The sequence below is a fragment of the Sapajus apella genome, unplaced genomic scaffold (assembly GCF_009761245.1).
Source record: "Sapajus apella isolate SASKATOON/1434 unplaced genomic scaffold, GSC_monkey_1.0 scaffold12, whole genome shotgun sequence".
Taxonomy (NCBI): domain Eukaryota; kingdom Metazoa; phylum Chordata; class Mammalia; order Primates; family Cebidae; genus Sapajus; species Sapajus apella.
The window spans coordinates 37,521,988-37,535,025 of record NW_022436952.1 but is presented as its reverse complement, the minus strand read 5'-3'; the positions used below and the strand labels follow the sequence as shown (position 1 = coordinate 37,535,025).

Sequence of the window (13,038 nt, the reverse complement as noted above, 5' to 3'; positions counted from 1 at the left end):
GCACGCCTGTAGTCTCAGCTACTCAGGAGGCTGAGGTAGGAGAATCGCTTGAACCCAGGAAACGGAGGTTGCAGTGAGCTGAGATCATGCCACTGCACTCCAGCCTGTCAACAAAGATAGACTCTGTTTCAAAAAATAAAACAGGCTGTGCATGGTGGCTCATGCCTGTACTCTCAGCACTTTGGGAGCCTGAAGCGGGTGGATCACGAGGTTAGGAGTTAGAGACCAGCCTGACTAACATGGTGAAACCTCGTCTCTACTAAAAATACAAAAATTAGCCGGGCATGGTGGTGTGCGCCTGTAATCCCAGCTACCCAGGAAGGCTAAGGCAAGAGAATACCTCGAACCCAGGAGACAGAGGTTGCAGTAAGCCAACATCACACCACTGTACTCTAGCCTGGGCAACACAGTGAGACTGCATCTCAAAAATAAATAAATAAATAAAAATAAAAATTAAAAAAACCCTCCTCAAATAATCCTAATCTGAGTCTGCTGTTTCTTGCTGAGATCCTGACTGACTATTTGATTACTTGCAGTCGAAAGCAGCCTAAGTGATATCCCTAGCACTAGACAGTACTTAAAACCCAGAAAACACCATAATACAGGAAATTTTGGGAACACTTTCTATTATTTATTATTATTTTTTTTCCTTCAGATGGAGTCTTACTCTGTTGCCCAGGCTGGAGTGCAATGGTGTGATCTTGGCTCACTGCAACCTCTGTCTGCCTCCTGGGTTCAAGCAATTCTCCTGCCCCAGTCTCCAGAGTAGCTGGGATTACAGGCATGCGCCACCATGCCCAGCTAATTTTGTGTATCTTTAGTAGAGACGGGGTTTCACCATGTTGGCCAGGTTGGTCTCAAACCCCTGACCTCGTGATCTGCCCACCTCGGCCTCCCAAAGTTCTGGGATTACAGGCATGAGCCACTGTGCCCAGCCCCATTCCAGTTTTGAATGGAATATGTCTGTGGGTGGCAGGAGGCAATAAGTGATGTCATGGAAGAGGAAATAAATGGCACATATACATGTCTTCTGGGTAGCCTTGGAGGAAGATGAGAATCATATCTGAATAACTCTCAGTAATACATAATGAACGTTCATACATATTTTTATTCACATAAAATGTGAGGTGGATCTCTTGATTTTCATTTTATAGATGGGGTCAGTTAAGGACTAGAAATGTAAAGTAACTTCTCAGGGGTGCAGCAAGGGGGTGAACCAGGAATGGAAACCAGATCTACTGACTCAAATTCCGTGGTTTTCTCTCCCCAGGGCTTGTCCCTTCCTCCATGAATCAAGCCTAGGAAGCTGAGATGGAACAAAAAAAGTAAAGGAAAAGGAAGAAAAGGTGATTTTGGGTTTACACTACCCTTCTTGACATCTAAGATTTTTCTGAAATTCCTTCAACAACTAAGGAAAACCACACACACTAAAAAAATCCAACCCAACAGCTTGCAGTAGCCTGGGATTCCAGAATAAATACTCAAATTGGCAGGACACATAGTATCCTTCCTCTCAGTGGGTCACGTGAGGACATTGCCCAACATCTGTCATGTGTGTCTGGGAATATATATTTATTTCTTGCTGAACGCTCAGATACCTCTTTCTTGTGCCAAAAAGAACTGCTACATCCTACCTTCTGATCTAATCTAAAAATGCCATCAAAATCTGGCCCCAATGACCTACAAATTCTTTTAAACACAGGACGCTTCAGTATCCTCCCAACCTCCTAAGAGAATGAGTGAGATGAAATCACGCCAAATGTTGAGTAAATGGGAGGGTTTTTTTAGTGGAAATCATAATGCTATGCTGTGGCCACATGTTCACAATACTTCGGGGGTGGGAGGGTGGTCCCTCTGCCTGGATAGGCTGGAAGGCTATGTAACATTTTGTTCAGGGGAAATACAGTCCAGATTCAAGAGTCAAGACCAAATCACAAGACTCACTGGAGTCAAACACTGGTACCAGCCCAACTGCTTCTAGACAGCTGTGCCTTCACCCTAACAAAACCACCTAGAACATACCTATATGGAAAAAACAAAGCAAAATCTAGAAATCCACAGAATTTCAGCATGTGGCATCTCAGAAAACTGATCCAAAAATCACTTAACATCTGATGATTGTTCCCAAGAGCTGCTGAAGGTGGCTTTAACCACCAAAGGGATAATAATGTAGTGAAATTAATTACTCATTTTATCCCCAATTACCAAATTATTATTGAAAACAGCTGGTTTTTACCAATTCAGGAAGACATTCAAGACCTAGTACTGAGTGGGGAGGTAGACTACAGAACAATTTTTGTGAAGAAAATAACCACCAAAATATGTGACAGAATAAAACCTTGGGAAACAGGTAATGTCAATTGCTGTCTGCGTATACTGAGCTCATAAACTATTTCTTTCCCTTTGTAATTTTTTGCATTTTTGCAAAGCATATATAATTGGTTTAAAATATATATATTTTTTGACACGGAGTCTTGCTGTGTCACCCAGGCTTCCAGGCTGGAGTGCTGAGGCACAATCTTTGCTCACTGCACCCTCTGCCTCCCGGGTTCAAGCAATTCTCCTGCCTCAGCCTCTCAAGTAGCTGAGACTACAGACACCCGCCCTCACGCCTGGCTAATTTTTGTATTTTTAGTAGAGATGGGGTCTCACCATATTGGCCAGGCTGATCTCAAACTCTTGACCTTGTTATCTACCCACCTTGGCATCCCAAAGTGCTGGGATTACAGGCATGACCCACTATGCCTGACCAAAAGAGTCTTTAAATAAGAATTGTTTTTAGGAAGTGCTTTCATACCTCAATGGGGTTATACAAATCCCTATTCTGCTGATTTGTCACATGATCAAAATTACTGGACAAGGCTCAGTAAAACAAAGCACTGAGGAAAAAAAAATACCCAAATTAGCAGACAGTACTTTTATATTTTTTTAAAAGAGTGGGCCAAAGGTTGCAGTGAGCCGAGACTGTGACACTTCACTCCAGCTTGAAAGGGAACTAGCTTGAAAGAGAACTAGCTGAAAAAATGTCCAAGAATTTCAGCTAACCCTAGCATTACCATGGGAGTCACTGGTACCAATTTTTTTTTTTTTTTTTTTTTACATGGCAGCTGAATCTAGTCTTATAAGATGTTGAAAAGTGGTATAAATATTTAGTATTTTCATCCTTTAATTTTATTATATCAACCTGAAAGATTAAATACTTAATCCTCCATACGAATCTCTCTCTCTCTTTTTTAGATAAGAGTCTCGCTTTGTTGCCAGGCTGGAGTGCAGTGGCATGATCTCAGCTCACTGCAACCTCCAACTCCCTGGTTCAAGCTATTCTCCTGCCTCAGCCTCCTGAGTAGCTGGGATTAAAGGCACATGCCACCATGTCCAGCTAATGTTTGTATTTTTAGTAGAAACGGGGTTTCACCACGTTGGCCAGGATGGTCTCAATTTCCTGACCTCGAGATCCGCCCGCCTTGGCCTCCCAGAGTGGGATTACAGGATTAAGCCACCATGCCCGACCTTTTTATGCTTTTAAAAAACTTTTTTGGTATTGCTCCTTGTCGGACAGGGGTATCCCACTGGCAGCGTGCCCATGTAAATCTTTTTTTTTTTGAGACGGAGTTACACTCTTACCATCTAGGCTGGAGTACAGTGGTGCGATCTTGGCTCACTGTAACCTCTGCCTCCCGGGTTCAAGCGATTCTCCTGCCTCAGTCTCCCAAGTAGCTGGGATTACAGGCGTACAACACCATGTCTGGCTAATTTTGGTATTTTAAGTAGAGGTGGGGTTTCACCATGTTGGCAGGCTGGTCTTGAACTCCAGACCTCAAATGATCCACCCTCCTCGGCCTCCCAAAATGCTGGGATTACAGGCATGAGCCACTGTGCCCACACAGCCCATGCGAATCTTAAATGCTTACTTATTTTTCGAAAACTTGATTGATAGAGAAATAAGTCTTTTTTGAAAAAATATGTCATCTAAATCAGCTTGAGAACTAGCTGCAGAGGAGGACACTTCATCTTGCTTTAGAGAACCTAAAAGGAGGGAGAATCGGAGAAAGTCACGTAAGGACTCACCTTGCTAGCAAGATTCCCTGATACTCTTCCAGTTGTCTCATGAAGCTGGGGTTGGGCTTGGTCACTGTTCGTCTTTCTTTCACGTAGTCATAGGCTCGGTCCAGATTCCAGCCATATTCCTTCATTGCATAGGCAATCACCGTGGAGGCTGAGCGACTCACCCCCATTTTGCAGTGCACAAGGCATTTAGATCCATGTTTCCTTGTTTGAGGGATTGAGGTAAAGAACAGAGGAAGACACAACAGTGGGGATATTTTAAAAGCTGGGTTCTAGATTTTTCCAAGTATCCTGTCCTGTCCTTCCATTTTCTTGCTATGCAGTCTCTCCACTTTGGTACACTCCCATACAGCTATAATCAAATATGTGGGTAGGGTAGGGGAGGCAGCTCTAGTGTCTTCTTAAACAATATTCAATGTTAATAATATATTTCTTTAATCCATTCAGCAAACATTTACCAGGTATTTATAATAAGTGTAAGACAAGGTGCAAAGTGCTGCGATACAAAGTGACATATGGCTTTTATCCTAACGGGTAGGATTCAGTGGGAGAAACATACAGTTAAAATTCAGTATGGGGCCAGGCACAGTGGTTCACGCCTGTAATCCCAGCACTTTGGGAGGCTCAGGTGGGTGAATCACTTGAGGTTGGGAGTTTGAGAACAGCCTGGGCAACATGGCAAAACCCCATCTCTACTAAAAATACAAAAATTAGCTGGGCAGGCCAGGTGCAATGGCTCACACCTGCAATCCTAGCACTTTGGGAGATTGAGGCAGGTGGATCATGAAGTCAGGAGTTTAAGACCAACCTTGCCAAGTTGGTGAAACCCTGTCTCTACCAAAAATACAAAAAAATTAGCTGGGCATGGTGGCAGGTGCCTGTAATTTCAGCTACTCAGGAGGCTGAGACAGAGAATTGATTGAACCCAGGAGGCTGAAGTTATAGTGAGCTGAGATTGCGCCACTACACTCCAGCCTGGGCAACAGAGTAAGACTCTGTCTCAGAAAAAAAAAAAAAGAAAAAAAGGAAAAAATTCAATATGGAATGACAATTGGTCACAGGGTGGAGAGAGAGCATTTTAAATTTAGACTGGAGCCCATTTTGTGTGGTGGAGGCCAGTTCCCTCACAGCCCCAGGGGCATGTTTCATGGCTGACACTCTCTTGAGTTACAGGTGTGGCTGTGAGTGAACTAATTGATTCAAATGTTATGAGTTGTTTCCAGTTTAAGTTCCGGTAAGGGTTCTGTCCTTCCTTGGAAAAAAGCACAAACCAAATGAAACTAACCTTCTTCTCTACTCAGATGTAGCACTGGATAGTACTTTTCACCGACATGCAACCTAGGTCTAGGGACAGGCTCTACCACTGAGAAGCTGAATAGGGGCATGTGGTGTACCACATGGCTTTCTCAGTGATGAGGGAGGAAAGAAGGAAAACTGTGGGTTTTTTTCTTTTTTTTAATTAGGTGGAAGAAGGAGAAAACAAAACGACCTAAAGCTATACTAACAAACAAAACCCCTGAGGCTTAACATGCTGGAGCTTACTCTGGAATATGAACATTATTTAGTATGCTAATTATGCTAACAACACAGTGTCTGGCACATAGTAAACTTTCAAATATTAAATATTGGCTAAATGTATAAATAAACCTGTGGATCTGCTGATTAGGTCTACCAGGTGCTTAAAGTAGGAACGACATTAAAAAATCTGGAAATAAGAAGTGTTACCCTTATCCTAGCATACACAGGCTCTGGAATCTTTCTCCAGTGTTTATTCCAATAAACCAAAAAATGTACATGTCAGCATAACAAGAGAAATCTATTCATTCACTCACTCACTATTATGATGGTAGATAAGCTTCCTTTCAGAAGCTTATAGTCCTGCTTCTGGAGAAAGAGACATATGAAAGACTTCAGTATAAATGCAAGGAAGTATGAGGTTAAGTGCCAAAATGAGTTAGCCAGGTAAGCTACAGGAATGCAGAGAATGGGCTGGAATAATGGAAAGTCTCAAAGGGAAGGTAAGATTAACCTCCCACTTGTGAGTTAAATACAAAATTTGGGTGTCCTAACATTAGTTGGGGTATGTGTCTCTGTGTGTAGTTTAGCCCAAATGACTAGGAAATATTTGTTTGCTTATGGCACCCTAGGGTTTACATTTAAACTACAATTAGGAAGCTAAGGCAGTGTCTCAGAAGGAAGTTTAGACATGTGCTCTACATTTTCCCATCAAGCTCTGACAATCTTAATGTATCAAGTTTCAGGCCTATGCCTGCAGCATGCAAGGTGCTCAAACCTGGACAACCACAAGTAAAATTCAATTATGAAATCCACTTCCTTGAAGACATCTCTTTGGCATATTTTCAACTAGGCTTTTTTGGTTGATACTCCCACCTCCTTTAGCCTTCTAAGTAGCTAGGATCACTGGCGTATGGCTTCTAACTCATGTAATGAAGGATCTGAAGTCAGTTATCCCCTAACCCAATTCCACCTTTCAGTGCCCCTACCCATGCTGGACTGTCCAGATTAAGCCTGGTGTCACTTTAAGAATCAGGGTCTTGGTTGGGCACAGTGGCTCACGCCTGTAATCCTAGCACTTTGGGAGGCCAAGGCGGGCAGATTACAAGGTCAGGAGTTTGAGACCAGCCTGGCCAATGTGGTGAAAGCCTGTCTCTACTAAAAATATAAAAATTGTCATGCGTGGTAGTGGGTGCCTGTAGTTAGTCCCAGCTACTTGGAGACTGAGGCAGAAGAATTGCTTGAACCCAGGAGGCAGAGGTTGCAGTGAGCCAAGACTGTGCCACAGTACTCCAGAGCAAGACTCTGTCTCAAAAAAAAAAAAAAGAAAAAAAAAAAAAAGAAAAATCAGGGTCTTTGGTTGGGCGTGGTGGCTCACGCCTATAATCTCAGCAGTTTGGGAGGCTGAGGCAGGCAGATCATTTGAGCTCAGGCGTTCAAGACCAGCCTGACCAACATGGCAAAACCAACAAAAATCAGCTGGTCTTGGTAGTGAGTTCCTGTAATCCTAGCTACTCAAGAGGCTGAGGCAGGAGAATTGCTTGACCCAGGAGGTGGAGGTTGCAATGAGCCAAGACCACACCACAGCGCTCCAGCCTGGGAACAGAGTGAGACTCTGTCTCAAAAAAAAAAAAAAAAAAAAAATCAGGGTCTTGGGCTGGGCACAGTGGCTCATGCCTGTAATCCCAACAGTTTGGTTGGGAGGCTGAGGCAGGCAGATCTTTTGAGCTCAGGAGTTCAAGACCAGCCTGACCAACATGGCTAAACTCACAAAAATCAGCTGGTCATGGTAGCACATTCCTGTAATCCCCAGCTACTCAGGAGGCTGAGGCAGGAGAATCACTTGAACCCAGGAGGTGGAGGCTGTGGTAAGCTGATATCATGTCATTGCACTCTTGTCTGGTTGATAGAGCCAGATTCTGTATCAAAAAAACAAAAAACAAACAAACAAAAACAACAACTGGGTACCGATTAGGATGAGACATAGGAGCATTTGAAGAGATACTCACTCCTAGGTGCCGACTTATGCTTGGAGAAACCTGAGAGTGAGTGCCCCCAGTTGTGCCCTGGGTGTCCCCATATGTCTCTCCCTAATCCCAAGTAAAATTAGCCTTTCTTTTCATGCGGGCTGGGGCCTAGCCTTCTAGTACCTTTTCCTTATAGACCTAGACTATTCCAGTACCCACAGATTCTGAAATGAGACTTTTTTTTTCTTTTTTTCCTAAATCCAGGCTCAAGTGCGGTGGTTTGACCACAGCTCACTGCAGCCTTAATCTCACGGGCTCAAGAGATCCTCCCACCTCCCTCAGCCTTCCAAGTAGTTGGGATCACAGACATGCACCACTGTGCCTGGCTAATTAAAAAAAATTTTTTTTTGGGGGGTAGAGATAGGAGTCTTGCTATGTTGCTCAGGCTGGTCTTGAACTTCCAGACTCAAGTGATCCTCCCACCTCAGCAAGATCTTTGTTCAAGTTTTATCTTCACCACTTCTTTGACCTCTCTGAATGTCAGCTCTATAGTCTGTTCTCATCTGTACAGGAGGATGACAAGATCTGCCCCTCTAGATCTTCGAAAATACTACATGAGAATAGTGAGCATGCATGAATGGTATTACTACTGCGAGTAATTAACAGAATTCAAAAATATAAAACACTCTTTTAGGTACTTCCTGGAGACTAAAGGAATAGGCTCAAAGCTAGAATATGAGGATTTAGAGAAACTAAGAGGAAGAATTTCCTGACCATGGTCCTTAAGAGAAGTGTGGAATTATTTTTGAAGAACTTTAAATACAAAAGCACTTCTCATCTGCCAGGGATGGTTTGAACATAGTCCTACTTGAAGAGAGATGTGGCAAACAAGCTCATTTGTGGTTCTCTCTAGTAAAGGAATAAATAGGATTGGTAAGGAAATCCCCAAGGGCTTAAAAAAAAAAAAGCAGTGTTGACATTAATACGAAACACTAAGTTAATACAAAATAGTTGCACTAAAAGAGCCAACTAATTTAAGGAAGACATCAACAGAAGGGCCACAGAAAAATTTCGTCATTTAGAGTATCATACAAACAAAGAGAAGAGGAAAAGAATTCCAAAGTTTGTCTCCTTGTCTTCAATGGGGAGGACCAGTATTCAATCCATCTGGAATAATTTCTACGATGTGACTTTTAAATCCCCCCACTGGCAACTTACGAGCTTAATTCAGAATTTCTTCCTTCTCTCATTTCTGCATCTTTTGCTGCAGTCTAAGTCTATTTTCTTTAATTCTGTGCTCAATGAAAATAGCCAACATGAGGTTACTTCCTCCCAGGGGCTTGCTTTACTTAAAGTGAGTCACTGGTCTTTTGCCTAGGATTAAGAAGATTTCAGTCTCCTCCTTTCTTTAGTTCCTTTTTCCTGAGTAACATCAGTAAGTTGTCTGTAGCCCTCAGGACCCAGCCACGTGCGGGGCAAGAGGAACAGGGTTCACAACATTGTGCAGGACTATTACTCACTTTGCTTTAGAGATGAATTTGTAAGTGTCATTCCAGTAAGCCAGAAGATCCGTTGCCTCTTCATCATATACCCGAATGTTATGATACTCAAAGACTCCTGGGAAGAAGTTATCTATCTCTCGAGTGACATTCAAGATATACCGTACCCTGCAAGGAAATCAAGGGAGAATATATACTCTACTACTCAGGCTAAATCCAATTCGAAGCACTGTTTTTCCTTACTTAAAACTTGTTTACTCCATAGGTTGAAATTAAATACAAAAATAATAAAGAAAGCTAAAAAACTAAGAGGTTATATTTATTTATTAGAGAAATTATACAACAGGGTTCCTGGGCATACCTGGGCATCAGGGAGTTATTAAGCAAAAAGTTATCCACTATGTTCAATATCTAAATTCTGTTTTCAGTGTATGTAGTTATGCAATCTCACCTTTGATAATCTTCTGAAAATATACTCTCGTTTTACTCCAAAGAATCAATTTGCGGCTATAATCAGACACTTTCTCTGTTATTAAAATTATCAGCAATATAATTTATTATCTGAAAGTCATCTGTATAAAATCACACTACTGACATGGACCCCAAGAAAAAAAACAGCGAACGAACAACAATTTCTTCCTATTTTTTTTTTTTTTTTTTTTTTTGAGACGGAGTTTCGCTCTTGTTACCCAGGCTGGAGTGCAATGGTGCGATCTCGGCTCACCGCAACCTCCGCCTCCTGGGTTCAGGCAATTCTCCTGCCTCAGCCTCCTGAGCAGCTGGGACTACAGGCATGCGCCACCATGCCCAGCTAATTTTTTGTATTTTTAGTAGAAACGGGGTTTCACCACGTTGACCAGGATGGTCTCGATCTCTTGACCTCATGATCCACCCGCCTCGGCCTCCCAAAGTGCTGGGATTACAGGCTTGAGCCACTGCGCCCGGCCATGCTATCTTTTCTTAATGCTGTGTGGACTTAGACATAGCTGGATGTCTAAGTTTACTCCAACAATACAACATGGACTCACTCATTTCTCTCTGAGATGCTGCTTCCTTCTCTGAACAAATGTGAAGTTCTATAAACACAAACTCTGAAATTGATGAAATGAATATAGAAAAAGAATGCAGCCATAGCTAACCAAATCTGTGGTTAAGGTCAAGTGGCCAAAAATTTTCTCAGACATGAATTGAATCTGTTTTAACTTGGCATCAAAGCCCATTACTACAAAAAAAAAAAAAATTTTTTTTTTTTTTTAAACTTAGAAAGCAAGCTCAGCTGGGCGCAGTGGCTCACACCTGTAATCCCAGCACTTTGGGACGCTGAGTGGACGAATCATCTAAGGTGAGAAGTTCGAGACCAGCCTGGTCACATGGTGAAACCTCAGCCCTACTAAAAATACAAAATTAGCTGGGCGTAGTGGCACATGTCTGTAATCCCGGCTACTTGGGTGGCTGAGGCAGGAGAATCACTTGAACCTGGGAGGTGGAGGTTGTGGTGAGCCGAGATCACACCGTTGCACTCCAGTCTGGGCAACAAGAACAAAACTCGGTCTCAAAAAGAAAAAAAAAAAAAGCAAGCTGATGGTAGAAATGTAAAACGGTGCAACTGCTATGGAAAACAGTACAGCAGTTTCCCTACAGTTAAACACAAAATTACCACAGGACCCAGCAATTCCTTTCCAAAGAGTAAATCCAAGAGAAATAAAAACATGTGCCCACCCAAAAACTTGTACACAAATGGTCACAACCAGCATTATTCAAACTAGCCAAAGAGTGGCTCTTTGTTAGCTGACGAACATTAGTGATTTCTAGGAATTGTTGGCGCAGAGGTAAGAAAGAAAATGGAGGTGACTCCTGAAGGGTACAGGCTTTCTTTCTGGGTTGAAAAAATGTTCTAAACTGATTGTGGTGATGGGTCGCACAGCTTTATGAATATACTAAAAACCAACAAACTGTACATTTAAAATGGGTGAATCATATGGTATGTAAATTATATTTGAATAAAACTGCTAGGAAAAAAGGTAACACTCCAGCCTGGGTGACAGGAAGAAAAAAAAAAAAAAGGAAAAAAGGCAGGCAACGCACTTTCCTTATTTTATTATATTGCTTATTTATTTATTTTTCTGAGATGGCGTCTTGCTCTGCAGCCTAGAGCTGGAGTACAATGGCAAGATCTTGGCTCATTGCAACCTCTGCCTCCTGGGTTCAAGCAATTCTCCTGCTTCAACCTCCTGAGTACCTGAGATTACAGGTATGTGCCACCACTCCTGGCTAATTTTTGTGTTTTTAGTAAAGACGGGGTTTCATCATGTTGGCCAGGCTGGTCTCAAACTTCTGACCTCATGATCTGCCCGCCTTGGCCTCCCAAAGTGCTGGGATTACAGGTGTGAGCCACCATGCTCAACCTCCTCATTTTATTGAAAATAAAAATGAACACTCTCCCACCTCTAATCCCATACCTCAGTAATGAATTATGGCACTATCTTTCTAGAGGCAGGACACAGCCTCCCAATCCTTTTCATTATAGAGCTGTAAGCAGTCACTAGCAATTGGAACTGAAACTCCTTGAAATTTTTTGCCATCTCGGCACCAAATGACTCTATATAGAGTAACATTTTACTTTGGGTTAGGTTCTAAAGTCCGTAAATTGCATGGAAATGGCCTTAATGTCAAAATTACCCTTAAAAATCACATAAGTTATCTACATGGGGTAATACAGATGGTTTTGTGTTCAGATCCCTGAACTGTAATTCTTTACATATTAAAGTTTAACAATCACTGAATTTAAGAAACAAGATTTAAGTGGCTATCTGGAAATTTGACCACACTGTTTTTAAAGACAACTAGATATAGTTAGTTGCATTTTATAATTTAGCCTTCTAAGAAGCAAATGAGATGATGGGTCTCATCTCCAGCAGAGATTATGTTCTAAATTCATATGTATATAAGACATGATTCCAATGCTTTTGGCAAACACTACTATACCAAATCTCAGATTTCATACTAAACACTGTATCTAGGTTTCCCAGAATTACAGATTTTTTTTTTTTTTTTTTTTTTTTTCCAGAGTCTCGCTCTGTTGCCCAGGCTGGAGTGCAGTAGCATGATCTCACCTCACTACAACCTTGGCTTCCCCGATTCAAGCAATTCTCCTGCCTTAGCCTCACGAGTAGCTGGGATTACAGGTGCCCACCATCATGCCCAGCTAATTTTTTGTATTTTTAGTAGAGATGAGGTTTCACTATGTTGGCCAGGCTGGTCTTGAATTCCTGACCTCAAGTGATCCACCTGCCTCAGCCTCCTAAAAGTGCTGGGATTACAGGTGTGAGCCACTACACATGGCCAGAATTACAGAATTTTTAAAGCTTGATGACTTGGAAAGTTTGTAAAAAAAAACATTGTCCCACTCCTAAGGAAATCTTAACGAGACTCCTGTATATAAAGCAGATGCAATATTATTAATCTTGTTGAATTAGGGGGTCCTTAGCTTCAGGAGCACTTGCAAATAAGGCAAATGGTAGACACAGGATTAGAACTGAGGTCTCTGAATTCCCAACACAGTCTACTAATCCATTTTCTCTCCTTATCTGCCATTAGGCAAGTCACAGTTCTCATATATGTGTGAATGTACCTATCATTCATTCACATTTACTTAGCACCCTCTTGTTACACAACTCTGAGCTAGGTAAATGGTAGGCTATAAACAAGACTAAGATACAGTGTCTGCCTTCAAGAACTCTAGACTCAATTCTTATTAATTTAAATTTTCCAAGTTTTATTTAACTTCAAATCTTAAATTAAGCAACCAGATTCCCTTCCTGGAATTCTTTGTATAACAATCATTTGTGTTAAGTCCTGTTCCAAGTTCATTTTGCCAGTTATGAAATACCTTTCATGTGGGGAAGAAGTTGGGTATACTTATCCACTCATGATAAAGATAACTAGAAGGCTTATGGCTGAGAAAACAGGCAGCCAGCAACCATCACTACCTC

At 41.9% G+C, this 13,038-nt stretch overlaps 1 protein-coding gene and 1 long non-coding RNA gene across 5 annotated transcripts in view; one reads left to right on the top strand and one right to left on the bottom strand.

Moving 5' to 3' along the window:
* LOC116552586 overlaps window positions 1–2,354 on the top strand; it is an 8,481-nt gene extending 6,127 nt beyond the window's left edge. The window contains exon 3 of the long non-coding RNA XR_004269457.1: window positions 1,271–2,354. This is a non-coding gene — a long non-coding RNA (uncharacterized LOC116552586). The remainder of the gene's footprint in view (window positions 1–1,270) is intronic.
* The window catches only part of SSH2 (slingshot protein phosphatase 2), a 291,139-nt gene that overhangs the window by 14,422 nt on the left and 263,679 nt on the right, over window positions 1–13,038 (bottom strand). For all 4 annotated transcript variants that reach the window (XM_032279320.1, XM_032279317.1, XM_032279318.1 and 1 more), the window contains 2 exons: window positions 9,068–9,214; window positions 4,069–4,269 (listed from right to left, as the gene is read on the bottom strand). In XM_032279320.1, the coding sequence (XP_032135211.1) occupies window positions 4,069–4,269; window positions 9,068–9,214 (348 nt within the window). The remainder of the gene's footprint in view (window positions 1–4,068; window positions 4,270–9,067; window positions 9,215–13,038) is intronic.